Below are 24,343 nucleotides of genomic sequence, written 5' to 3'. Positions count from 1 at the left end.
AAAAAGGGGAGGGAGGGTCGCCAAAAAGGGGTCTGGGGTCATAAAAAGGGATGGGAGGGTCTCAAAATGGGGTCTGGGGTCCTAAAAAGGGGTGGGAGGGCCTTAAAAAGGGGTGGGAGGGTCTCAAAAAGGGGTCTGGGGTCCCCAAAAAGGGGTCTGGGGTCCCCAAAAAGGGATCGGAGGGTCCCAAAAATGGGTCTGGGGTCCTAAAAAGGGCTCTGGGGTCCCTAAAAGCGGTCTGGGGGGGGCCTAAAAGGGGTCTGGGGTCCCTAAAAGCGGTCAGGGGGGTCTTGGAAAGGGGTCTGGGGTCCTCAGAAATGGGTCTGGGGTCCCCAAAAAGGGATCGGAGCACCCGAAAAAGGGGCGGGAGGGTCTTTAAAAGGGGTCTGGGGTCCTCAAAAAGGGATCGGAGCACCCTAAAAAGGGGTCTGGGGGTCCCTAAAAGGGGTCTGGGGTCCTAAAAATGGGTCTGGGGTCCCTAAAAATGGGTCTGGGGTCCCAAAAAGGGATCGGAGCACCCGAAAAAGGGGCGGGAGGGTCTTTAAAAGGGGTCTGGGGTCCTTAAAAGGGGTGGGAGCGCCTTAAAAAGGGGTGCGAGGGTCTCAAAAAGGGCTCGGGGGTCCCTAAAAGGGGTCTGGGGTCCTCAAAAAGGGGTGGGAGAGTCCCCAGAAAGGGGTCTGGGGTCCTAAAAATGGGTCTGGGGTCCCTAAAAAGGGATGGAAGCACCCGAAAAAGGGGTCTGGGGGTCCCAAAAAGGGGTCTGGGGTCCCAAAAAAGGGGTCTGGGGTCCCTAAAAATGGGTCTGGGGTCCCCAAAAATGGGTCTGGGGTCCCAAAAAGGGGTCTGGGGTCACAAAAAGGGGTCTGGGGTCCCCAAAAAGAGGTGGGAGCGCCTCAAAAAGGGGTGGGAGGGTCCTAAAAAGGGGTCTGGGGTCCCCAAAAAGAGGTGGGAGCGCCTTAAAAAGGGGTGGGAGGGTCTCAAAAATGGGTCTGGGGTCCTCAAAAAGGGGTGGGAGAGTCCCCAAAAAGGGGTCTGGGGTCCTAAAAATGGGTCTGAGGTCCCTAAAAAGGGATGGAAGCACCCGAAAAAGGGGTGGGAGGGTCCTAAAAAGGGGTCTGGGGTCCTCAAAAAGGGGTGGGAGATCCCCAAAAAGGGGTCTGGGGTCCTAAAAATGGGTCTGGGGTCCCTAAAAAGGGATGGAAGCACCCGGAAAAGGGGTGGGAGGGTCCCAAAAAGGGGTCTGGGGTCCCAAAAAAGGGGTCTGGGGTCCCATAAAAGGGGTCTGGGGTCCCAAAAAGGGATCGGAGCACCCTAAAAAGGGGTCTGGGGGTCCCTAAAAGGGGTCTGGGGTCCTCAAAAAGGGGTGGGAGAGTCCCCAAAAAGGGGTCTGGGGTCCTAAAAATGGGTCTGGGGTCCCTAAAAATGGGTCTGGGGTCCCATAAAAGGGGTCTGGGGTCCCTAAAAATGGGTCTGGGGTCCCCAAAAATGGGTCTGGGGTCCCAAAAAGGGATCGGAGCACCCGAAAAAGGGGTCTGGGGTCCCAAAAAGGGGTGGGAAGGTCCCAAAAATGGGTCTGGGGTCCCCAAAAAGGGATCGGAGCACCCTAAATACGGGTCTGGGGTCCCTAAAAAGGGGTCTGGGGTCCCTAAAAGGGGTCTGGGGTCCTAAAAATGGGTCTGGGGTCCCCAAAATGGGTCTGGGGTCCCTAAAAAGGGATGGAAGCACCCGGAAAAGGGGTGGGAGGGTCTCAAAAATGGGTCTGGGGTCCCATAAAAGGGGTCTGGGGTCCCAAAAAGGGGTGGGAAGGTCCCCAAATGGGTCTGGGGTCCCCCAAAAAGGATGGGAGAGTCCCTAAAAAGGGCTCAGGAGGCCCCAAAAGTGCCCCAAAAGGACCCAGGGGACCCCCAAAATCCCTAAAAGAGCCCCAAAATCCCGTCCAGGACCCCCAAAATCGCCTCAAAAACCCAAAATCCCTCAAAATCACCCCAAAATCCCCTCCAGGACCCCCCAAAATCCCCTCCAGGACCCCCAAAACCCCTCAAAATCACCCCAAAATCCCCTCCAGGACCCCCCAAAATCCCTCAAAATCACCCCAAAATCCCCTCCAGGAACCCCCAAAATCCCTCAAAATCCCCTCAAAGACCCCAAAATCCCCCCCAAAATCCCCTCAAAGACCCCAAAATCCCCCAAAATCACCCCAAAATCCCCTCAAAGACCCCAAAATTCCTCCAAATCCCCCCAAAATCCCCTCAGAGACCCCAAAATCCCCTCCAAGACCCCCAAAATCCCTCAAAATCACCCCAAAATCCCCTCCGAAAACCCCAAAATCCCTCAAAATCCCTCAAAATCCCCTCCAGGACCCCCAAAACCCCTCAAAATCACCCCAAAATCACCTCGAAAACCCCAAAATCCCCTCCGGGACCCCCCAAAATCCCCTCCAAGACCCCCAAAACCCCTCAAAATCACCCCAAAATCCCCTCAGAGACCCCCAAAATCCCCCAAAATCCCCTCAAAGACCCAAAAATCCCTCAAAATCACCCCAAAATCCCATCCAGGACCCCCCAAAATCCCCTCAAAGACCCCCAAACCCCTCAAAATCCCCCCAAAATCCCCTCAGAGACCCCAAAATGCCCTCCAAGACCCCCAAAACCCCTCAAAATCACCCCAAAATCCCCTCGAAGACCCCAAAATCCCTCAAAATCACCCCAAAATCCCCTCGAAGACCCCAAAATCCCTCAAAATCGCCCCAAAATCCCCTCCGAAAACCCCCAAAACCCCTCAAAATCACCCCAAAATCCCCTCCAAGACCCCCAAAATCCCTCAAATTCACCCCAAAATCCCCTCCAGGACCCCCCCAAATCCCTCAAAATCACCCCAAAATCCCCTCCAAGACCCCCAAAATCCCTCAAAATTACCCCAAAATCCCCTCGAGAACCCCAAAACCCCTCAAAATCACCCCAAAATCCCCTCCAGGACCCCCCAAAATCCCCTCCAGGACCCCCCAAAATCCCTCAAAATCCCCTCAAAGACCCAAAAATCCCCTCCAAGACCCCCAAAACCCCTCAAAATCACCCCAAAATCCCCTCAGAGACCCCAAAACCCCTCAAAATCACCCCAAAATCCCCTCCAGGACCCCCCAAAATCCCTCAAAATCACCCCAAAATCCCCTCCAGGAACCCCCAAAATCCCCTCAAAATCACCCCAAAATCCCCTCAGAGACCCCAAAATCCCCTCAAAGACCCCCAAAATCCCTCAAAATCACCCCAAAATCCCCTCCGAGACCCCCAAAATCCCTCAAAATCACCCCAAAATCCCCTCCAGGACCCCCCAAAATCCCCTCCGGGACCCCCCAAAATCCCCTCCAAGACCCCCAAAACCCCTCAAAATCACCCCAAAATCCCCTCAGAGACCCCAAAATTCCCCCAAATCACCCCAAAATCCCCTCCAGGACCCCCCAAAATCACCCCAAAATCCCCTCAAAGACCCCCAAAATCCCCCCCAAATCCCCCCCCAAAATCCCCTCAAAGACCCCAAAATCCCTCAAAATCACCCCAAAATCCCCTCAAAGACCCCCAAAATCCCCCCCAAAATCCCCTCAAAGACCCCAAAATCCCCTCCAAGACCCCCAAAACCCCTCAAAATCACCCCAAAATCCCCTCCGAAAACCCCAAAATCCCTCAAAATCACCCCAAAATCCCCTCCAGGACCCCCAAAATCACCCCAAAATCCCCTCAAAGACCCCCAAAATCCCCCCCAAAATCCCCCCCAAACCCCACCCAGGACCCTCCCCAGTGACGTCACTGGGCGGATCGATGACGTCACGCACCCCAATTTTCTCTAAAATCGTTTATTTGGCCCCAAATCTCCAAAAAGGGGGGGGGGGGGGGGACGACGGACGGGGGGGGGAGGGGGAGCGACCCCTCCCCCCAATTCGTAAAAAAATAAGGCACCCAAAAAAGCCCGGATTGACCCCAAAAATCGAAGGGGGGGGGCGGGGTCCGGGAGGGGGGAGGGGATCCCAAAATTTGGGGATTTTGGGCAAATCCCGGGATTTGGTGTTTTTTGGGGGGGTGGGGGAGGGGTCGCGGTCACACCACGAGGCTCTCGCGGCTCAAGGCGTCGTTCTGGGGGGGGGGGAGGGGAGGAAAAAAAGAGGGGTGAGACCCCCCCCCGGAGACCCCTCCCCAAAATTATCCCGGGGGGATCCCCCAAAATCCCAGCCTGGGACCCCAAAATCCCCCAAAATCCCCCCAAAATCCCAGCCTGGGACCCCCAAAATCCCCCCAAAATCCCACCCAGGACCCCCCAAAATCCCTCAAAATCCCCCCCAAAATCCCACTCTGGGACCCCCAAATTCCATCCAGGACCCCCAAATTCCCCCCCAAAATCCCCCCAAATTCCCCCCCAAAATCCCCCCAAAATCCCCCCCAAAATCCCACCCTGGGGATCCCCAAAATCCCACCCAGGACCCCCAAATTCCCCCCCAAAAATCCCCTCAGGATCCCCCAAAATTCCCCAAAATTCCCCAAATCCCCCCCAAATCCCCCAAAATCCGCTCAGGACCCCCAAATCCCTCAAAATCCCCCCCAAAATCCCACCCTGGGGATCCCCAAATTCCATCCAGGACCCCCCAAAATCCCCCCAAATCCCCCCAAAATCCCACCCAGGACCCCCAAATCCCCCCCAAAATCCCCCCAAAATCCCACCCTGGGACCCCAAAATCCCCCCAAAATCCCACCCAGGACCCCCCAAAATCCCCCCAAATCCCCCCAAAATCCCACCCAAAATCCCACCCTGGGGACCCTCAAATTCCATCCAGGACCCCCCAAAATCCCACCCAAAATCCCACCCTGGGGATCCCCAAAATCCCACCCAGGACCCCCAAATTCCCCCCCCAAAAATCCCCTCAGGATCCCCCAAAATCCCCCCAAAATTCCCCAAATACTCCCAAAATCCCCCAAAATCCCACCCAGGACCCCCCAAAATCCCTCAAAATCCCCCCCAAAATCCCACCCTGGGACCCCCAAATTCCATCCAGGACCCCCCAAAATCCCCCCAAATCCCCCCAAAATCCCACCCAAAATCCCACCCTGGGGACCCCCAAATTCCATCCAGGACCCCCCAAAATCCCCCCAAAATCCCACCCTGGGGATCCCCAAAATCCCACCCAGGACCCCCAAATTCCCCCCCCAAAAATCCCCTCAGGATCCCCCAAAATCCCCCCAAAATTCCCCAAATACTCCCAAAATCCCCCAAAATCCCACCCAGGACCCCCCAAAATCCCTCAAAATCCCCCCCAAAATCCCACCCTGGGACCCCCAAATTGCATCCAGGACCCCCCAAAATCCCCACAAATCCCCCCAAAATCCCACCCTGGGACCCCAAAATTCCCCAAATACTCCCCAAATCCCCCCAAAATCCCACCCAGGACCCCCCAAAATCCCCCCAAATCCCCCCAAAATCCCACCCAAAATCCCACCCTGGGGACCCTCAAATTCCATCCAGGACCCCCCAAAATCCCACCCAAAATCCCACCCTGGGGATCCCCAAAATCCCACCCAGGACCCCCAAATTCCCCCCAAAAATCCCCTCAGGATCCCCCAAAATCCCCCCAAAATTCCCCAAATACTCCCAAAATCCCCCAAAATCCCACCCAGGACCCCCCAAAATCCCTCAAAATCCCCCCCAAAATCCCACCCTGGGACCCCCAAATTGCATCCAGGACCCCCCAAAATCCCCACAAATCCCCCCAAAATCCCACCCTGGGACCCCAAAATCCCCCCAAAATTCCCCAAATACTCCCCAAATCCCCCCAAAATCCCACCCAGGACCCCCCAAAATCCCCCCAAATCCCCCCAAAATCCCACCCAAAATCCCACCCTGGGGACCCTCAAATTCCATCCAGGACCCCCCAAAATCCCACCCAAAATCCCACCCTGGGGATCCCCAAAATCCCACCCAGGACCCCCAAATTCCCCCCCAAAATCCCCTCAGGATCCCCCAAAATCCCCCCAAAATTCCCCAAATACTCCCAAAATCCTCCAAAATCCCCTCAGGACCCCCAAATCCCTCAAAATCCCCCCCAAAATCCCACCCTGGGGATCCCCAAAATCCCACCCAGGACCCCCAAATTCCCCCCCAAAATCCCCCCAAATTCCCCCCAAAAATCCCCTCAGGACCCCCAAAATCCCCCCCAAAATCTCACCCAGGGGATCCCAAAAATCCCCCCCAAAATCCCCCCAAAATCCCTTCAAAAATCCCCTCAGGACCCCCCAAAATCCCCCCAAAATTCCCCAAATCCCCCCAAAATCCCCCAAAATCCCCTCAGGACTCCCCCAAAATCCCCCCAAATTCCCCCCAAATCCCCCCAAATCCCTCCAGGACCCCCCAAATCCCCGCAAATCCCCCCAAAATCCCACCCAGGACCCCCCAAAATCCCTCCCAAAATGCCCCCAAATCCCACCCAGGACCCCCCCAAAAATTATCCCAGGGGATCCCCCAAAAATTCCAGCCTGGGGATCCCAAAAATCCCACCCAGGACCCCCCAAATCCCCCCAAAATCCCACCCAGGACCCCAAAAATCCCAACCAGGACCCCCAAAATCCCACCCTGGGACCCCCAAATCCCCTCAGGACCCCCCAAAATCCCCCAAAAATCTCCCCCAGAACCCCCCCAATCCCCCCAAGACCCCCCAAACACCCCCAAAATCCCCCCTAAATCCCCCAAATCCCCCCCAAATCCCCTCAGGACCCCCCAAATCCCCCCCAAATCCCCTCAGGACCCCCAAAATCCCCCCCCAAATCCCCCCAAACTCCCCCAGGACCCCCCAAATCCCCCAAATCCCCCCCAAATCCCCTCAGGACCCCCAAAATCTCCCCCAAATCCCTCCAGGACCCCCCAAAATGCCCCCAAATACCCCCCAAATCCCCCCCAAATCCCCTCAGGACCCCCCAAATTCCCCCAAAATCCCTCCCAGGACCCCCAAAATCCCCCCCAAAATCCCCCCAAACTCCCCCAGGACCCCCCAAATCCCCCAAAATCCCCCAAATCCCCCCAAAACCCCCCCAAATCCCCTCAGGACCCCCCAAATCCCCCCCAAATCCCCTCAGGACCCCCCAAATTCCCCCAAAATCCCTCCCAGGACCCCCAAAATCCCCCCAAACTCCCCCAGGACCCCCCAAATCCCCCAAAATCCCCCAAATCCCCCCAAAACCCCCCCAAATCCCCTCAGGACCCCCAAAATCTCCCCAAATCCCCCCCAGGACTCCCCAAATTTCCCCCAAAATCCCCCCAAATCCCCTCAGGATCCCCCCCAAATCCCCTCAGGACCCCCAAAATCCCCCCAAATCTCCTCCAGGACCCCCCAAATGCCCCCAAAATCCCCTCAGGACCCCCCAAATTATCCCAGACTCCCCCAAATCCCCTCCAGGACTCCCAAAATCCCCCAAAATCCCCTCAGGACCCCCCAAAATCCCCCCAAATCCCTCCAGGACCCCCCCAAGTTATCCCAGAACCCCCCAAATCCCCCTCAGGACCCCCAAATCTCTCCCAGGACCCCCCAAAATCCCCCCAAAATCCCTCCCAGGATGCCCAAATCCCCCCAAAATCCCCCCCAAAATCCCCCCAGGAGCCCCCAAACCCCCCCAAGACCCCCCAAAATCCCCCCAAAACCCCCCCAAATCCCCTCAGGACCCCCAAAATCTCACCCAAATCCCCCTCAGGACCCCCCAAAATCCCCCCAAATCTCCTCAGGACCCCCAAAATCCTCCCAAAATCCCCCCAAAATCCCCCCTAAATCCCCCCCAAATCCCCTCAGGACTCCCAAAATCCCCCCAAATCCCCCCCAGGACCCCCCAAAATGCCCCCAAATCCCCCCCAGGGCCCCCAAAATCCCCCCCCAAATCCCCCCAAACTCCCCCAGGACCCCCCAAATCCCCCAAAATCCCCCAAATCCCCCCAAAAGCCCCCCAAATCCCCTCAGGACCCCCAAAATCCTCCCAAAATCCCCCCAAAACCTCTAAATCCCCCCAACCCCCCCAGACCCCCCAAAATCCCCCCAAATCCCCCCCCAATCCCCTCAGGACCCCCAAAATCTCCCCCAAATCCCCCCAAATCCCCCCAAAATCCCCCCAAATCCCCTCAGGACCCCCCCAAATCCCCCCAAATCCCCCCAAAATCCCCCCAAATCCCCTCAGGACCCCCCAAAATCCCCCCAAATCCCCCCAAAATCCCCCCAAATCCCCTCAGGACCCCCACAAATCCCCCCCAAAATCCCCTCCCCCTCCCCCTCCCCCCACCTTTCGGAGCCTCCGGGGGGGTCCGGGGGGGTTCCGAGGTGGGGGTGGGGTCTCCCTTCCCCTCCCCCTCCCCAACTCCTCGCGGGACCGGGAGCGGGGGGGGGTCCGCGGGGGGGGAGGGGGCGACCCCCACCCTTCCCCTCCCCCCCCCAAAATCTCGGCCGAGCGCCAGCGGCCGCGGGGGGGGGGGAGGGGTCCAGGGGGGCTCGTGCAGGGAGCTGACGTCACTCGGGGGGGGTCCTGGGGGGGGGGGAGGGGTCAGGGTGGGGGTGGGGGAGGGGCGAGAGCCCACCCCCCCTTCTGAGAGGGAGGGGAGGAGTGGGTGGGGGAGGGGCGAGAGCCCAACCCCCCATTCTGAGAGGGAGCCCCAGCCCCTCCCCCCACACCCTGGGGGTTTCCCCCGCCCCTCCCCCACCCCCAGAGAGACCCTCCCCCCACCCCCAGGGGGTCCCTGCCCCTCCCCCACACCCTGGGGGTCTCCCAGCCCCTCCCCCACACCCACAGGCCCCCCCCCAGCCCCTCCCCCCCCTCAGGTGGTCCCCGCCCCTCCCCCACCCCCAGGGGTTTCCTCGCCCCTCCCCCCACACCCTGGGGACCCCTCTCCCCCTCGCAGGGGGTCCCCCCGCCCCTCCCCCACCCCCAGAGGGTCCCAGCCCCTCCCCCCACATCCTGGGGGTCCTCCCACCCCTCCCCCCACCCCCAGAGGGTCCCAGCCCCTCCCCCCACATGCAGGGGACCCCTCCCCCCCCTCAGAGGACCCCCAGCCCCTCCCCCCACCCCCAGAGGACCCCTTCCCCCCCTCAGGTGGTCCCAGCCCCTCCCCCCACACCCTGGGGACCCCTCCCCCCCCTCAGAGGACCCCCAGCCCCTCCCCCCACACCCAGGGGACCCCTCCCCCCCCTCAGGTGGTCCCCGCCCCTCCCCCACGCTCTGGGGTTTCCCCCGCCCCTCCCCCCACCCCCAGAGGGTCCCAGCCCCTCCCCCACACCCTGGGGACCCCTCCCCCCTCTCAGGTGGTCCCCCCGCCCCTCCCCCACCCCCAGAGGGCCCCTCCCCCCCCTCAGGTGGTCCCCGCCCCTCCCCCACGCTCTGGGGTTTCCCCCGCCCCTCCCCCACCCCCAGGGGGTCCCAGCCCCTCCCCCCACACCCAGGGGACCCCTCCCCCCCCCTCAGGTGGTCCCAGCCCCTCCCCCACCTCCAGGGGTCCTCCCGCCCCTCCCCCACCCCCACCTGCCCCCCAGGCCCGGCCCCTCCCGGGGGGGTCCCAGGGCTCCTCCAGGCACCGCAGGACGCTGGGGGGGGGGAGGGGCACCGAGGGGGCTGGGGGGGGGGGGAGGGGCGGGGAGAGAGAGAGAGGGGGGAGGGGCGGTGAGTCCCAGTGCCCTCCCAGTTCATCCCAGTCCCCCCCAGTCCCTCCCAGTGCCCTCCCAGTCCCCCCCAATCCCCCCCCAGTCCCTCCCAGTATCTCCCAGTGCCCTCCCAGTTCACCCCATCCCATCCCAATCCCCTCCCAGTTTGATCCCAGACCCTCCCAGTATCTCCCAGTGCCCTCCCAGTTCATCCCAGTCCCTCCCAGTTTGATCCCAGTCCCTCCCAGTCCCTCCCAATCCCCTCCCAGTGCCCTCCCGGTCCATCCCAGTTCTCCTCCATCCCCTCCCAGTGCCTCCCAGTATCTCCCAGTCCCTCCCAGTCCCCCCCAATCCCCTCCCAGTCCCCCCCAATCCCCTCCCAGTTCCTCCCAGTCCATCCCAGTTCTCCTCCATCCCCTCCCAGTCCCTCCCAGTATCTCCCAGTCCCTCCCAGTCCCCTCCAATCCCCTCCCAGTATCTCCCAGTCCCTCCCAGTTTCTCCCAGTCGCTCCCAGCTCCCCCCAATCCCCTCCCAGTCCCTCCCAGTTCTCCTCCATCCCCTCCCAGTTCATCCCAGTCCCTCCCAGTTCCCCCCCAGTCCCCCCCAATCCCTCCCAGTTCCCCCCCAGTCCCTCCCAGTCCCTCCCAGTCCCTCACCGGGGCTGTTGCTCTCCCTCAGCAGCGGCACCTGCGAGCTCTGGCTGCTCCCTGGGGTGGGGGAGGGGACAGGTGAGGCCTCACCTGGGCACCCCTGGGCACCCCTGGGCACCCCTGGGCACCCCTGGGCCCCTCCCCCCTCCCCGCCCCTCCCCCACTCACCGAGGAGCTGCAGCGCCAGCGCGGGGGGGGGGGAGGGGACGAAGGTGCCCCCCGAGGTCGCCGCTTTCCCGGCCAGGTACACTGAGGGGGGCACAGGTGGGCACAGGTGGGCACAGGTGGGCACAGGTGGGCACGGCCATGGCCAGGGCTGTTCGCAGCTCGGCCAGGAACCCTCCCAGGTGTGCCCAGGTACCCCCCAGGTGTGCCCAGAACCCCCCCAGGTGTGCCCAGAACCCCCCCAGGTGTGCCCAGGTGTGCCCAGGTACCCCCCAGGTGTGCCCAGATACCCCCCCAGGTGAGCCCAGAACCCCCCCAAGTGTGCCCAGGTGTGCCCAGGTGTGCCCAGGTGTGCCCAGAACCCCCCCCGGTGTGCCCAGGTGCCCCCCAGGTGAGCCCAGAAACCCCCCAGGTGTGCCCAGAACCCCCCCAGGTGCCCACCAGGTACCCCCCAGGTGTGCCCAGGTAAGCTCAGAACCTGCCCAGGTGTGCCCAGAACCCCTCCAGGTGTGCCCAGGTCCCCCCAGATGCCCCCCAGGTGCCCCCCAGGTAACCCCCAGCTGTGCCCAGGTGTGCCCAGAACCCCCCCAGGTGTGCCCAGATCTCCCCAGGTGTGCCCAGACACCCCCAGGTGCCCCCCAGGTGCCCCCCAGGTGTGCCCAGAACCCCCTCCCAGCACCCCCAGGTGCCCCCCAGGTGCCCCCAGGTGCTCCCAGGTGCCCCCAGGTGCCCCCAGGTGTGCCCAGACACCCCCAGGTGCCCCCCAGGTGAGCCCAGAACCCCCTCCCAGCACCCCCAGGTGCCACCAGGTCCCCCCCAGATGCCCCCCAGGTGCCCCCAGGTGCCCCCAGATGCCCCCCAGGTGTGCCCAGACACCCCCAGGTGCCCCCCAGGTGCCCCCAGGTGCCCCCAGGTGCCCCCAGGTGCTCCCAGGTGCCCCCAGGTGCTCCCAGGTGTGCCCAGACACCCCCAGGTGCCCCCCAGGTGAGCCCAGAACCCCCTCCCAGCACCCCCAGGTCCCCCCAAGTGCCCCCAGGTGAGCCCAGATCCCCCCCAGGTGCCCCCAGGTGTGCCCAGACACCCCCAGACCCCCCCCAGATCCCCCCCAGGTGCCCCCAGATGCCCCCAGGTGCTCCCAGGTGTGCCCAGATACCCCCAGGTGCCCCCCAGGTGAGCCCAGAACCCCCTCCCAGCACCCTCAGGTCCCCCCCATGTGCCCCCCAGGTACCCCCAGGTGCTCCCAGGTGCCCCCAGATGCCCCCTAGGTGTGCCCAGACACCCCCAGGTGCCCCCAGGTGCCCCCCAGGTGCCCCCCCAGGTGACTCACGGGCCTCGGGGCAGCAGCAGGTGCGGGGGCAGCAGGGGCAGCGCAGGTAACAGCAGCAGGTGTGGGGGCAGCACTGGCACCAGCACAGCCCCGCCCCCAGCGCCACCAGCGCCGCGCCCAGCGCCACCAGCGCCACGAAGAGCCAGTCTGGGCACGGCGAGAGAGCCGTGGAGCGGCCCCGAAAAGCACCCAAACGGCCCCGAAAAGCACCCAAACGGCCCCGAAACCACCCGGAACGGCCCCGAAACCACCCGGAACGGCCCCGAAACCACCCGGAATGACCCAAAATGGCCCCAAAACGGCCCCAAAATGGCCCCAAAACCACCCGGAATGGCCCCGAAACCACCCAGAAAGGCTCCAAAACCACCCGGAACGGCCCCGAAACCACCCGGAATGGCCCAAAATGGCCCCGAAACCACCCACAATGACCCAAAATCGCCCCAAAATGGCCCCAAAACCACCCGGAATGACCCAGAACGGCCCCAAAACCACCCAGAATGACCCAAAATTGCCCCAAAACGGCCCCGAAACCACCCGAAATGACACAAAATGGCCTCCAAAACCACCCGGAACGGACCCAAAATCACCCGGAATGACCCAAAATGGCCCCAAAACCACCCGGAATGGCCCAAAACGGCCCCAAAATCACCCGGAATGACCCAAAATGGCCCCAAAACCACCCGGAATGGCCCAAAATGGCCCCAAAACCACCTGGAATGACCCAAAATCGCCCCAAAACCACCCGGAACGGACCCAAAATCGCCCCAAAACGGCCCCAAAATGGCCCCAAAACCACCCGGAATGACCCAAAATCGCCCCAAAACAGCCCCAAAATGGCCCCAAAACCACCCGGAACGGCCCCGAAACCACCCAGAATGACCCAAAACGGCCCCAAAACCACCCAGAATGGCCCAAAATCGCCCGGAATGACCCAAAATGGCCCCAAAACCACCCGGAATGACCCAAAATCGCCCCAAAACGGCCCCAAAATGGCCCCAAAACCACCCGGAATGACCCAAAATGGCCCCAAAACCACCCGGAATGGCCCAAAACGGCCCCAAAATGGCCCCAAAATGGCCCCAAAACCACCCGGAACGGCCCCAAAACCACCTGGAATAACCCAAAACGGCCCCGAAACCACCCGGAATGACCCAAAATGGCCCCAAAACGGCCCTGAAACCACCCGGAATAACCCAAAATCGCCCCAAAACGGCCCCGAAACCACCCGGAATGGCCCAAAATGGCCCCGAAACCACCCGGAATGACCCAAAAGGGCCCCAAAATGGCCCCAAAATCACCCGGAATGACACAAAATTGCCCCGAAACGGCCCCAAAACCACCCGGAATGGCCCAAAACGGCCCCGAAACCACCCAGAATGGCCCCAAAACCACCCGGAATGACACAAAATCGCCCCAAAACGGCCCCAAAACCACCCAGAATGGCCCAAAACGGCCCCGAAACCACCCAGAATGACCCAAAATGGCCCCAAAACCACCCAGAATGACCCAAAAGGGCCCCAAAAGGGCCCCAAAATCACCCGGAATGACACAAAATTGCCCCGAAACGGCCCCAAAACCACCCGGAATGACCCAAAATGGCCCCAAAACGGCCCTGAAACCACCCGGAATAACCCAAAATCGCCCCAAAACGGCCCCAAAACCACCCGGAATGGCCCCGAAACCACCCAGAAAGGCTCCAAAACCACCCGGAACGGCCCAAAATGGCCCCAAAATGGCCCCGAAACCACACGGAATGACCCAAAATGGCCCCAAAACCACCCAGAACGGACCCAAAACCACCCGGAATGACCCAAAATGGCCCCAAAACCACCCAGAATGACTCAAAAGGGCCCCGAAACCACCCGGAACGGACCCAAAACCACCCGGAATGACCCAAAATCACCCCGAAACCACCCGGAATGACACAAAATTGCCCTGAAATGGCCCCAAAACCACCCGGAATGACCCAAAATGGCCCCAAAACCACCCAGAACGGACCCAAAACCACCCGGAATGACCCAAAATCGCCCCAAAACGGCCCCAAAATGGCCCCAAAACCACCCGGAATGACCCAAAATGGCCCCAAAACCACCCAGAATGGCCCAAAACGGCCCAAAACGGCCCCAAAATCACCCGGAACGGCCCCGAAACCACCCAGAAAGGCTCCAAAACCACCCGGAACGGCCCAAAATGGCCCCAAAACGGCCCCAAAACGGCCCCAAAACCACCCGGAACGGCCCCGAAACCACCCAGAAAGGCTCCAAAACCACCCGGAATGGCCCAAAACGGCCCCAAAACGGCCCCAAAACGGCCCCAAAACCACCCGGAACGGCCCCGAAACCACCCAGAAAGGCTCCAAAACCACCCGGAACGGCCCAAAATGGCCCCAAAACGGCCCCGAAACCACCCGGAATGGCCCAAAACGGCCCCAAAACCACCCAGAATGACCCAAAATGGCCCCAAAACGTCCCAAAACGGCCCCGAAACCACCCGGAATAACCCAAAACGGCCCAAAACCACCCGGAACGGACCCAAAATCGCCCCAAAACGGCCCCAAAATGGCCCCAAAACCACCCGGAATGACCCAAAATCGCCCCAAAACCACCCAGAATGACTCAAAAGGGCCCCAAAATGGCCCAAAACCACCCGGAATGACCCAAAACGGCCCCGAAACGGCCCCAAAACCACCCGGAACGGACCCAAAATCGCCCCAAAACGGCCCAAAATGGCCCCAAAACCACCCGGAATGACCCAAAATCGCCCCAAAACCACCCAGAATGACTCAAAAGGGCCCCAAAATGGCCCCAAAACCACCCGGAATGACCCAAAACGGCCCCGAAACGGCCCCAAAACCACCCGGAATGACCCAAAATCACCCCGAAACCACCCGGAATGACACAAAATTGCCCTGAAATGGCCCCAAAACCACCCGGAATGACCCAAAATGGCCCCAAAACCACCCAGAACGGACCCAAAACCACCCGGAATGACCCAAAATGGCCCCAAAACCACCCAGAACGGACCCAAAACCACCCGGAATGACCCAAAATCGCCCCAAAACGGCCCCAAAATGGCCCCAAAACCACCCGGAATGACCCAAAATGGCCCCAAAACCACCCGGAATGGCCCAAAACGGCCCCAAAACGGCCCCAAAATGGCCCCAAAACCACCCGGAACGGCCCCGAAACCACCCAGAAAGGCTCCAAAACCACCCGGAACGGCCCAAAACGGCCCCAAAACGGCCCCGAAACCACCCGGAATGGCCCAAACGGCCCCAAAACCACCCGGAATGACCCAAAATCGCCCCAAAACCACGCAGAATGGCCCAAAATCGCCCCAAAACGGCCCCGAAACCACCCGGAATGGCCCAAAACGGCCCCAAAACGGCCCCAAAATGGCCCCGAAACCACCCGGAATGGCCCAAAATGGCCCCAAAACCACCCGGAATGACCCAAAATGGCCCAAAACGGCCCCAAAATGGCCCCAAAACCACCCGGAATGACCCAAAACGGCCCCAAAACCACCCGGAATGACCCAAAATGGCCCCAAAATGGCCCCGAAACCACCCGGAATGACCCAAAATGGCCCCAAAACCACCCGGAATGACCCAAAATCGCCCCAAAACAGCCCCAAAACCACCCGGAACGGCCCCAAAATGGCCCCAAAACCACCCGGAATGGCCCAAAACGGCCCCCAAATGATCCCAAACCTCACCCAGGTGCCCCCCGCACCCACCTGGGCCCCTCCCCCACACCCAGGTGCCCCCCAGGTGCCCCCACGTCCCCCCCAGGTGCCCTCCAGTCCCTTCCAGGTGCCCCCAGTTGCCCCCAGGTGCCCCCAGGTGCCCCCATGTCCCCTCCAGGTGCCCCCAGGTACCCCCCAGGTGTGCCCAGCTGCCCCCACGTCCCCCCCAGGTGCCCCCAGGTGCCCCCAGGTCCCTTCCAGATGCCCCCAGGTGCCCTCCAGGTGCCCCCAGGTGTGCCCAGGTGCCCCCACGTCCCCTGCAGGTGTGCCCAGGTACCCCCAGGTGCCCCCAGGTCCCTTCCAGGTGCCCCCAGGTGCCCCCCAGCTCCCCCCAGGTGCCCTCCAGGTGTCCCCAGGTGCCCTCCAGGTGCCCCCAGGTGTGCCCAGGTGTCCCCAGGTGCCCTCCAGGTGCCCTCCAGGTGCCCCCAGGTGCCCCCAGGTGTGCCCAGGTGCCCTCCAGGTGCCCCCAGGTGCCCTCCCGGTGCCCCCAGGTGTCCCCAGGTGCCCTCCAGGTGCCCTCCAGGTGCCCCCAGGTGCCCCCAGGTGCCCCCAGGTGTGCCCAGGTGCCCTCCAGGTGCCCCCACGTCCCCCCCAGGTGCCCCCCAGTCCCTTCCAGGTGCCCCCAGGTCCCCCCCAGTTGCCCCCAGTTGCCCCCAGGTGCCCCCCCCGTACCTGGCAGGGTCCCCTCGGGCAGGAGCCGGGAGCCCTCGGGCAGAGACCCTGGGGGGACACGGGGGGGGAGGGGCCCAGTCCAACCCCGGAGCTCTCCCAGTTCAGCCCAGTCCATCCCAATTCAACCCCGGAGCTCTCCCAGTTCAGCCCAGTCCATCCCAATTCAACCCCGGAGCTCTCCCAGTTCATTCCAGTTCATCCAGTACCGCCCAGTTCAGCCCAGTCCATCCCAGTTCATCCCAGTTCAACCCCGGAGCTCTCCAGTCCATCCCAGTTCATCCCAGTTCAACCCCAGAGCTCTCCCAGTTCAGCCCAGTCCATCCCAATTCAACCCCAGAGCTCTCCCAGTTCATTCCAGTTCATCCCAGTACCTCCCCAGTTCAGCCCAGTCCATCCCAGTTCAACCCCGGAGCTCTCCCAGTCCATCCCAGTTCATCCCAGTTCAACCCCGGAGCTCTCCCAGTTCAGCCCAGTCCATCCCAATTCAACCCCAGAGCTCTCCCAAGTTCATTCCAGTTCATCCCAGTACCTCCCAGTTCAGCCCAGTCCATCCCAGTTCAACCCCGGAGCTCTCCCAGTTCAGCCCAGTCCATCCCAGTTCAGCCCAGTTCAACCCCAGAGCTCTCCCAGTTCAGCCCAGTCCATCCCAGTTCATCCCAGTGCAACCCCGGAGCTCTCCCAGTTCAGCCCAGTTCATCCCAGTCCAACCCCGGAGCTCTCCCAGTCCAGCCCAGTTCAGCCCAGTTCAACCCCGGAGCTCTCCCAGTTCATCCCAGTCCAACCCCGGAGCTCTCCCAGTCCAGCCCAGTTCAGCCCAGTTCAACCCCGGAGCTCTCCCAGTTCAGCCCAGTCCATCCCAGTTCAACCCCGGAGCTCTCCCAGTTCGGCCCAGTCCATCCCCGGAGCTCTCCCAGTTCATCCCAGTTCAGCCCAGTTCAACCCCGGAGCTCTCCCAGTTCAGCCCAGTCCAGCCCAGTCCCAGCCCAGTTCAGCCCAGTTCAACCCCGGAGCTCTCCCAGTTCATCCCAGTTCAGCCCAGTTCAGCCCAGTTCAGCCCAGTCCAACTCCGGAGCTCTCCCAGTTCATCCCAGTTCAGCCCAGTTCAGCCCAGTGCAACCCCGGAGCTCTCCCAGTTCAGCCCAGTTCAGCCCAGTCCAACCCCGGAGCTCTCCCAGTTCAGCCCAGTCCATCCCAGTTCAGCCCAGTCCAACCCCGGAGCTCTCCCAGTTCAGCCCAGTCCATCCCAGTTCATCCAGTCCAACCCCGGAGCTCTCCCAGTTCAGCCCAGTTCAGCCCAGTTCATCCCAGTTCAACCCCGGAGCTCTCCCAGTTCAGCCCAGTCCATCCCAGTCCATCCCAGTTCAACCCCGGAGCTTTCCCAGTTCAGCCCAGTTCAGCCCAGTTCAGCCCCGGAGCTCTCCCAGTTCATCCCAGTACAACCCCGGAGCTCTCCCAGTTCATCCCAGTCCATCCCAGTGCAACCGCGGAGCTCTCCCAGTTCAGCCCAGTTCAACCCCAGAGCTCTCCCAGTTTATCCCAGTCCATCCCAGTGCAACCCCGGAGCTCTCCCAGTTCAGCCCAGTTCAACCCCAGAGCTCTCCCAGTTCATCCCAATCCATCCCAGTTCATCCTAGTGCAACCCCGGACCTCTCCCAGTCCAGCCCAGTTCATACCAGTCCATCCCAGTTCATCCCAGTTCAACCCCAGAGCCCTCGCAGTTCATCCCAGTCCATCCCAGTCCCTCCCAGTACAACCCCGGAGCTCTCCCAGTCCCTCCCAGTTCATCCCAGTTCATTCCAGTCCCTCCCAGTTCATTCCAGTCCATCCCAGTCCCTCCCAGTTCATTCCAGTCCCTCCCAGTAGAACCCCAGAGCTCTCCCAGTTTGCCCCAGTCACTCCCAGTCCCCCCAATCCCCTCCCAATCCCCTCCCAATCCCCTCCCACTCACTCCCAGTCCATCCCAGTGCCCCCCAAATCCCCTCCCAGTCCCCTCCCAGTCCCTCCCAGTGCTCCCAATCCCCTCCCAGTCTCCCCCAATCCCCTCCCAGTCTCCCCCAATCCCCACCCAGTGCTCCCAATCCCCTCCCAATCCCCTCCCAGTCCCTCCCAGTCCCTCCCAATCCCCTCCCAGTCTATCCCAGTCCCCTCCCAGTCTATCCCAGTCCCTCCCAGTGCCCCCCAAATCCCCTCTCAATCCCCTCCCAATCCATCCCAGTGCTCCCAATCCCCTCCCAGTTCCCTCCCAGTCACTCCCAGTCCATCCCAGTGCTCCCAATCCCCTCCCAGTCCCTCCCAGTCCATCCCAGTGCCCTCCAATCCCCTCCCAGTCCCTCCCAATCCCCTCCCAGTGCCCCCCAATCCCCTCCCAGTCCCTCCCAGTCCCTCCCAATTCCCTCCCAGTGCCCCCCAATCCCCTCTCAATCCCCTCCAGTCCATCCCAGTGCTCCCAATCCCCTCCCAGTCCCTCCCAGTCCATCCCAGTGCCCTCCAATCCCCTCCCAGTGCCCCCCAAATCCCCTCCCAGTCGCTCCCAGTCACTCCCAGTCCATCCCAGTGCCCCCCAATCCCCTCTCAATCCCTCCCAGTCCATCCCAGTGCTCCCAATCCCCTCCCAGTCCCTCCCAATCCCCTCCCAGTCCCTCCCAATCCCCCTCCCCAGTCCCCCCCAATCCCTCCAGTCACTCCCAGTGCCTCCCAATCCCCTCCCAGTTGCTCCCAATCCCCTCCCAGTCCCTCCCAATCCCTTCCCAGTCCCTCCCAATTCCCTCCCAGTGCCCCCCAATCCCCTCCCAGTCCCTCCAATCCCCTCCCAGTGCTCCCAATCCCCTCCCAATCCCCTCCCAGTGCCCCCCAAATCCCCTCCCAGTCGCTCCCAGTGCTCCCAATCCCCTCCCAGTGCCCCCCAAATCCCCTCCCAGTCCATCCCAGTGCTCCCAATCCCCTCCCCAATCCCCTCCCAGTCACTCCCAGCCCCTCCCAGTGCCCCCCAATCCCCTCCCAGTCCCTCCCAGTCCCCCCTCCATCCCCTCCCAGTCCCCCCAATCCCCTCCCAGTCCCCCCCAATCCCCTCCCAGTCCCTCTCAATCCCCTCCCAGTCCCCCCAATCCCCTCCCAGTCCCTCCCAGTCCCTCCCAATTCCCTCCCAGTGCCCCCCAATCCCCTCTCAATCCCCTCCCAGTCCCTCCCAGTCCCCCTCCATCCCCTCCCAGTGCCCCCCAATCCCCTCCCAGTCCCTCCCAGTCCCTCCCAATCCCCACCCAGCCCCTCCCAGTCCCCCCAATCCCCTCCCAGTCCCTCCCAGTCCCTCCCAATTCCCTCCCAGTGCCCCCCAATCCCCTCTCAATCCCCTCCCAGTCCCTCCCAGTCCCCCTCCATCCCCTCCCAGTGCCCCCCAATCCCCTCCCAGTCCCTCCCAGTCCCTCCCAATCCCCACCCAGCCCCTCCCAGTGCTCCCAATCCCCTCCCAATCCCCTCCCAGTGCCCCCCCAATCCCCTCCACTCCCTCCCAGTCCCTCCCAGTCGCTCCCAGTCCCTCCCAGTGCCCTCCAATCCCCTCCCAGTGCCCCCCAAATCCCCTCCCAGTCGCTCCCAGTCGCTCCCAGTCTCACCCAGTACGACCAGTTCGGCCACGGCCTCGTTGTTGCCCTGCAGGTCGCTGGTGGAGGTGACGGTGCAGACGTAGAGGCCGCTGTCGCCCCAGGCCGCGGGGCCCAGGCTCAGCTCCGCACCTGGGCACGGGGGGGGCGGCTGTGCCCAGGTGTGCCCAGGTGTGTGCCCCCAGGTGTGCCCCAGGTGTGCCCAAAGTGTGCCCCCAGGTGTGCCCCCAGGTGTGTCCGAGGTACCCCCAGGTGTGCCCCAGGTGTGCCCCAGGTGTGCCCAGGTGTGTCCCAGGTGTGTCCCAGCTGTGCCCAGGTGTGCCCAGGTGCCCCCAGCCATCCCTAGGTGTGCCCAGGTGCCCCCAGGTGCGCCCCAGGTGCCCCAGGTGTGCCCAGGTGTGCCCCCAGGTGTGCCCCCACCTCCCTGGATGGTCACGGCCCGCCCCCTGTAGAAGTCCCCGAGGGTCACGGCGTCGCCCAGGTGAGTGTCCCCCCCACCCAGCTGTGCCCAGGTGTGCCCAGGTGTGTCCAAGGTGTGTCCCACCCATCCCCAGGTATCCCCAGATACCCCCAGGTGTGCCCAGGTGCCCCAGGTGTGCCCAGGTGTGTCCCACCCATCCCCAGGTGCCCCCAGATGCCCCCACGTGCCCCCAGGTGTGCCCCAGGTGTGCTCAGGTGCCCCCAGGTGTGCCCAGGTGTGCCCCCACCCATCCCCAGATGCCCCCAGGTGCCCCCAGGTGTGTCCCAGATGCCCCCAGGTGCCCCCAGGTGTGTCCCACCCATCCCCAGGTGACCCCAGGTGTGCCCAGGTGTGTCCCAGGTGTGCCCAGGTGTGCCCAGGTGTGTCCCAACCATCCCCAGATGCCCCCAGGTGCCCCCAGGTGTGTCCCAACCATCCCCAGGTGTGCCCAGGTGTGCCCCCAGGTGCGCCCCACCTCCCTGGATGGTCACGGCCCGCCCCCTGTAGAAGTCCCCGAGGGTCACGGCGTCGCCCTGCTTGGTGGCCACGATGCGCACGGTGCGAGCCGAGTCGGGGCAGGCGCCGGCCGCCTCCTCGGGCGTGGCCCAGGTGCCCCCAGGTGCCCCCCAGGTGTCGCCGGCGCCCGCGGCGGGCGAGGGGCAGAAGGATTTGTACTTCCAGGTGACGACGGGCGGCGGCCCCGCCGTGCCCACCTGGAACTGGCACCGCAGCAGCACCGGCTGGAACAGCAGGGCCACCGTCCGCGGCGAGGGCACGGCCACCTGCAGGGCGGCCACCGGCGCTGGGGGGGGAGAGAGGGGTCAGAGGGGGCACCTGGGGGCACCTGGGGGGGACCTGGGGGCACCTGGGGGCACCTGGAAGGGATCTGGGGGCACCTGGGGGCAACTGGGGGGACCTGGGGGCAACTGGGGGCACCTGGGGGGGACTGGGGGGGACTGGGGGCACCTGGGGGCACCTGGAAGGGATCTGGGGGCACCTGGGGGCAACTGGGGGGGACCTGGGGGCAACTGGGGGCACCTGGGGGTACCTGGGGGGACTGGGGGCACCTGGGGGCCACTGGGGGCACCTGGGCACACCTGGGGCCACCTGCAGGGCGGCCACTGGCGCTGGGGGGGGAGAGAGGGGGGGGGGGTCAGAGGGGGCACCTGGGGGTACCTGGGGGGGACTGGGGCACCTGGGGGCACCTGGGGGCGACTGGGGGGGACCTGGGGGCACCTGGGGGCACCTGATGGCACCTGGGGGCACCTGGAGGGCGGCCACCGGCACTGGGGGGGAGAGAGGGGGGGGTCAGAGGGGGCACCTGGGGGCACCTGGGGGCACCTGGGGGTACCTGGGGGGGACCTGACGGCACCTAATGGCACCTGGGGGGTACCTGGGGGCACCTGGGGGGCACCTGGAGTCACTTTGGGGGCACCTGATGGCAACTGGGGGCACCTGGAGGGGACCTGGGCACACCTGGGGGCACCTGGGGGCACCTGGAGGGCAACTGGGGGGGACCTGGGGGCACCTGGGGGCACCTGGGGGGGACCTGGGGGCACCTGGGGGGGACCTGGGGGCACCTGGGGGCACCTGGGGGGCACCTGGGGGCACCTGGGGGCACCTGGGGGCAACTGGAGGGGATCTGGGGGTACCTGGGGGCACCTGATGGCACCTGGGGGGGATCTGGGGACACCTGGGGGCACCTGGGGGCAGCTGGGGCACCTGCAGGGCGGCCACCGGCGCTGGGGGGGGAGAGAGGGGGGTCAGAGGGGGCACCTGGGGGCACCTGGGGGCACCTGGGGGGGACTGGGGGCACCTGGGGGCGACCTGAGGGCACCTGGGGGCAGCTGGGGGCACCTGGGGGCACCTGGGGGGGATCTGGGGACACCTGGGGGCACCTGGAGGGGACCTAATGGCAACTAGGGGCAGCTGGGGGGCACCTGGGGGCACCTGGAGGGCGGCCACCGGCGCTGGGGGGGGAGAGAGGGGGGGGGTCAGAGGGGCACCTGGAGGCAACTGGGGGGGACCTGGGGGCACCTGGGGGCAGCTGGGGGCAGCTGGGGGGGATCTGGGGGCACCTGGGGGCACCTGGGGTCACTTTGGTGTCACCTGGGCGCACCTGGGGTACCTGGGGGGGACCTGGGGGGACCTGGGGGTACCTGGGCCAGCTGGGGGCAGCTGGGGGCAGCTGGGGGCACCTGGGGGGGACCTGGGGGTACCTGGGGGTACCTGGGGGCACCTGGAGGGGGACCTGATGGCAACTGGGGCCACCTGGGGGCACCTGGGGGGCACCTGGAGGGGACCTGACGGCACCTAATGGCACCTGGGGGGTACCTGGGGGCACCTGGGGGGCACCTGGAGTCACTTTGGGGGCACCTGATGGCAACTGGGGGCACCTGGAGGGGACCTGGGCACACCTGGGGGCACCTGGGGGCACCTGGAGGGCAACTGGGGGGGACCTGGGGGCACCTGGGGGCACCTGGGGGGCACCTGGGGGCAACTGGAGGGGATCTGGGGGTACCTGGGGGCACCTGATGGCACCTGGGGGGGATCTGGGGACACCTGGGGGCAACTGGGGGGGACCTGGGGGGGACCTGGGGGCAACTGGGGGCACCTGGGGCAGCTGGGGGCACCTGCAGGGCGGCCACCGGCGCTGGGGGGGAGAGAGGGGGGTCAGAGGGGGCACCTGGGGGTACCTGGGGGCAGCTGGGGGCAGCTGGGGGCACCTGGAGGGGATCTGGGGGCACCTGGGGGTACCTGGGGGCAACTGGGGGCACCTGGAGGGCGGCCACCGGCATTGGGGGGGAGAGAGGGGGGGTCAGAGGGGGCAGCTGGGGGCACCTGGGGGCACCTGGGGCCACCTGATGGCACCTGATGGCAACTGGGGGCACCTGGGGGCACCTGGGGGCAACTGGGGGGAACCTGGGGGCAAGTGGGGGGGACCTGGGGGCACCTGGGCACACCTGGGGGTACCTGCAGGGCGGCCACCAGCACTGGGGGGGAGAGAGGGGTCAGAGGGGGCACCTGGGGGCACCTGGGGGGGACTGGGGGCACCTGGGGGGGACCTGGGGGCACCTGGGGGCACCTGGAGGGGATCTGGGGGTACCTGGGGGTACCTGGGGGCACCTGGGGGCACCTGATGGCACCTAATGGCACCTGGGGGGTACCTGGGGGCACCTGGGGGGGACCTGGGCGCACCTGGGGGCACCTGGGGGCACCTGATGGCACCTAATGGCACCTGGGGGGCACCTGGGGGCAACTGGGGGGTAACTGGGCACACCTGGGGGGCAGCTGGGGGGCACCTGATGGCACCTGGGGTCACCTGGGCACACCCGGGGTCACTTGGGGGGCCCCCCCCAGCCCCCTAATTACCCCGGACCCCCTTAATTAACCCCCCCCAATTAACCCCCAACCCCTTAATTACCCCCTTAGCCCCCCCTCCAGCCCCCTAATTACCCCGGGCACCCTTAATTACCCCGTTAATTACCCCGCCCCCCCCTTAACTCCCCCCTTACCCCCCCCAGCCCCCTAATTACCCCAGCCCCCCCCTTAATTACCCCCCCCAATTAACCCCCAACCCCTTAATTACCCCCTTAACCCCCCCCAGCCCCCTAATTACCCCAGCCCCCCTTAATTAACCCCCCCCAATTAACCCCCAACCCCTTAATTACCCCCTTAACCCCCCCTCCAGCCCCCTAATTACCCCGGGCCGCGTTAATTAGCGCGTTAATTACCCCGCACCCACCGAGCAGCGCCAGCAGCGCCCCCAGCGCCGCCGCCATCTTGGACCGGCCAGGTGGGGGCGGGGCCAAAAAGGGGCGGGGCCGGCGCACCTGGACCGCGCCCGTTTCCGGGTTAGGCCACGCCCATTTCCGGGTTAGGTCGCGCTCGGTTCCGGGTTAGGCCACGCCCATTTCCGGGTTAGGCCACGCCCCCCTCCCCACCCGGATGTGTTCGGGAGGGAAAATGGGGAAAATTTGGGGGAATTTGGGGAAAAATCGGGAAAATTTGGGGGAATTTGGGGAAATTTGGGGGAAAATGGGGAAAAAGGGGGAGAAAATGGGGAAAAAAGGGGGAATTTG

General features: G+C 63.9%; 1 protein-coding gene across 1 annotated transcript; it reads right to left on the bottom strand.

Annotated features, from left to right (window-relative positions):
- Positions 1-3,837: 3,837 nt before the first annotated feature.
- LOC138101351 (lipolysis-stimulated lipoprotein receptor-like) lies at positions 3,838-24,063 on the bottom strand. Its single transcript, XM_068999149.1, has 9 exons — positions 24,007-24,063; positions 20,737-21,063; positions 19,814-19,933; positions 11,790-11,936; positions 10,466-10,546; positions 10,304-10,354; positions 9,528-9,617; positions 8,298-8,537; positions 3,838-4,124 (listed from the first exon to the last, which is right to left on the bottom strand). The coding sequence occupies exons 1-9, from the start codon at positions 24,041-24,043 to the stop codon at positions 3,838-3,840; spliced, it is 1,380 nt and encodes a 459-aa protein (XP_068855250.1). The 5' UTR covers positions 24,044-24,063.
- Between the last annotated feature and the right edge of the window lie 280 nt (positions 24,064-24,343).

The sequence above is a fragment of the Aphelocoma coerulescens genome, unplaced genomic scaffold (assembly GCF_041296385.1).
Source record: "Aphelocoma coerulescens isolate FSJ_1873_10779 unplaced genomic scaffold, UR_Acoe_1.0 HiC_scaffold_251, whole genome shotgun sequence".
NCBI classification, from domain to species: domain Eukaryota; kingdom Metazoa; phylum Chordata; class Aves; order Passeriformes; family Corvidae; genus Aphelocoma; species Aphelocoma coerulescens.
Note: the sequence above shows the minus strand (reverse complement) of the source record. Positions and strands in the feature narration are given on the sequence as shown.

Excerpts from the sequence above, each read along its gene's own strand:
- LOC138101351 (XM_068999149.1), bottom strand. The coding sequence starts at position 24,043 with ATGGCGGCGGCGCTGGGGGCGCTGCTGGCGCTGCTCG. Across the intron at positions 10,355-10,465 it reads GCTGGCGCTGCAGCTCCTCG|GGAGCAGCCAGAGCTCGCAG; the intron begins GTGAGTGGGGGA and ends CCCCCACCCCAG. Across the intron at positions 4,125-8,297 it reads CCCCCCGGAGGCTCCGAAAG|AACGACGCCTTGAGCCGCGA; the intron begins GTGGGGGGAGGG and ends CCCCCCCCCCAG.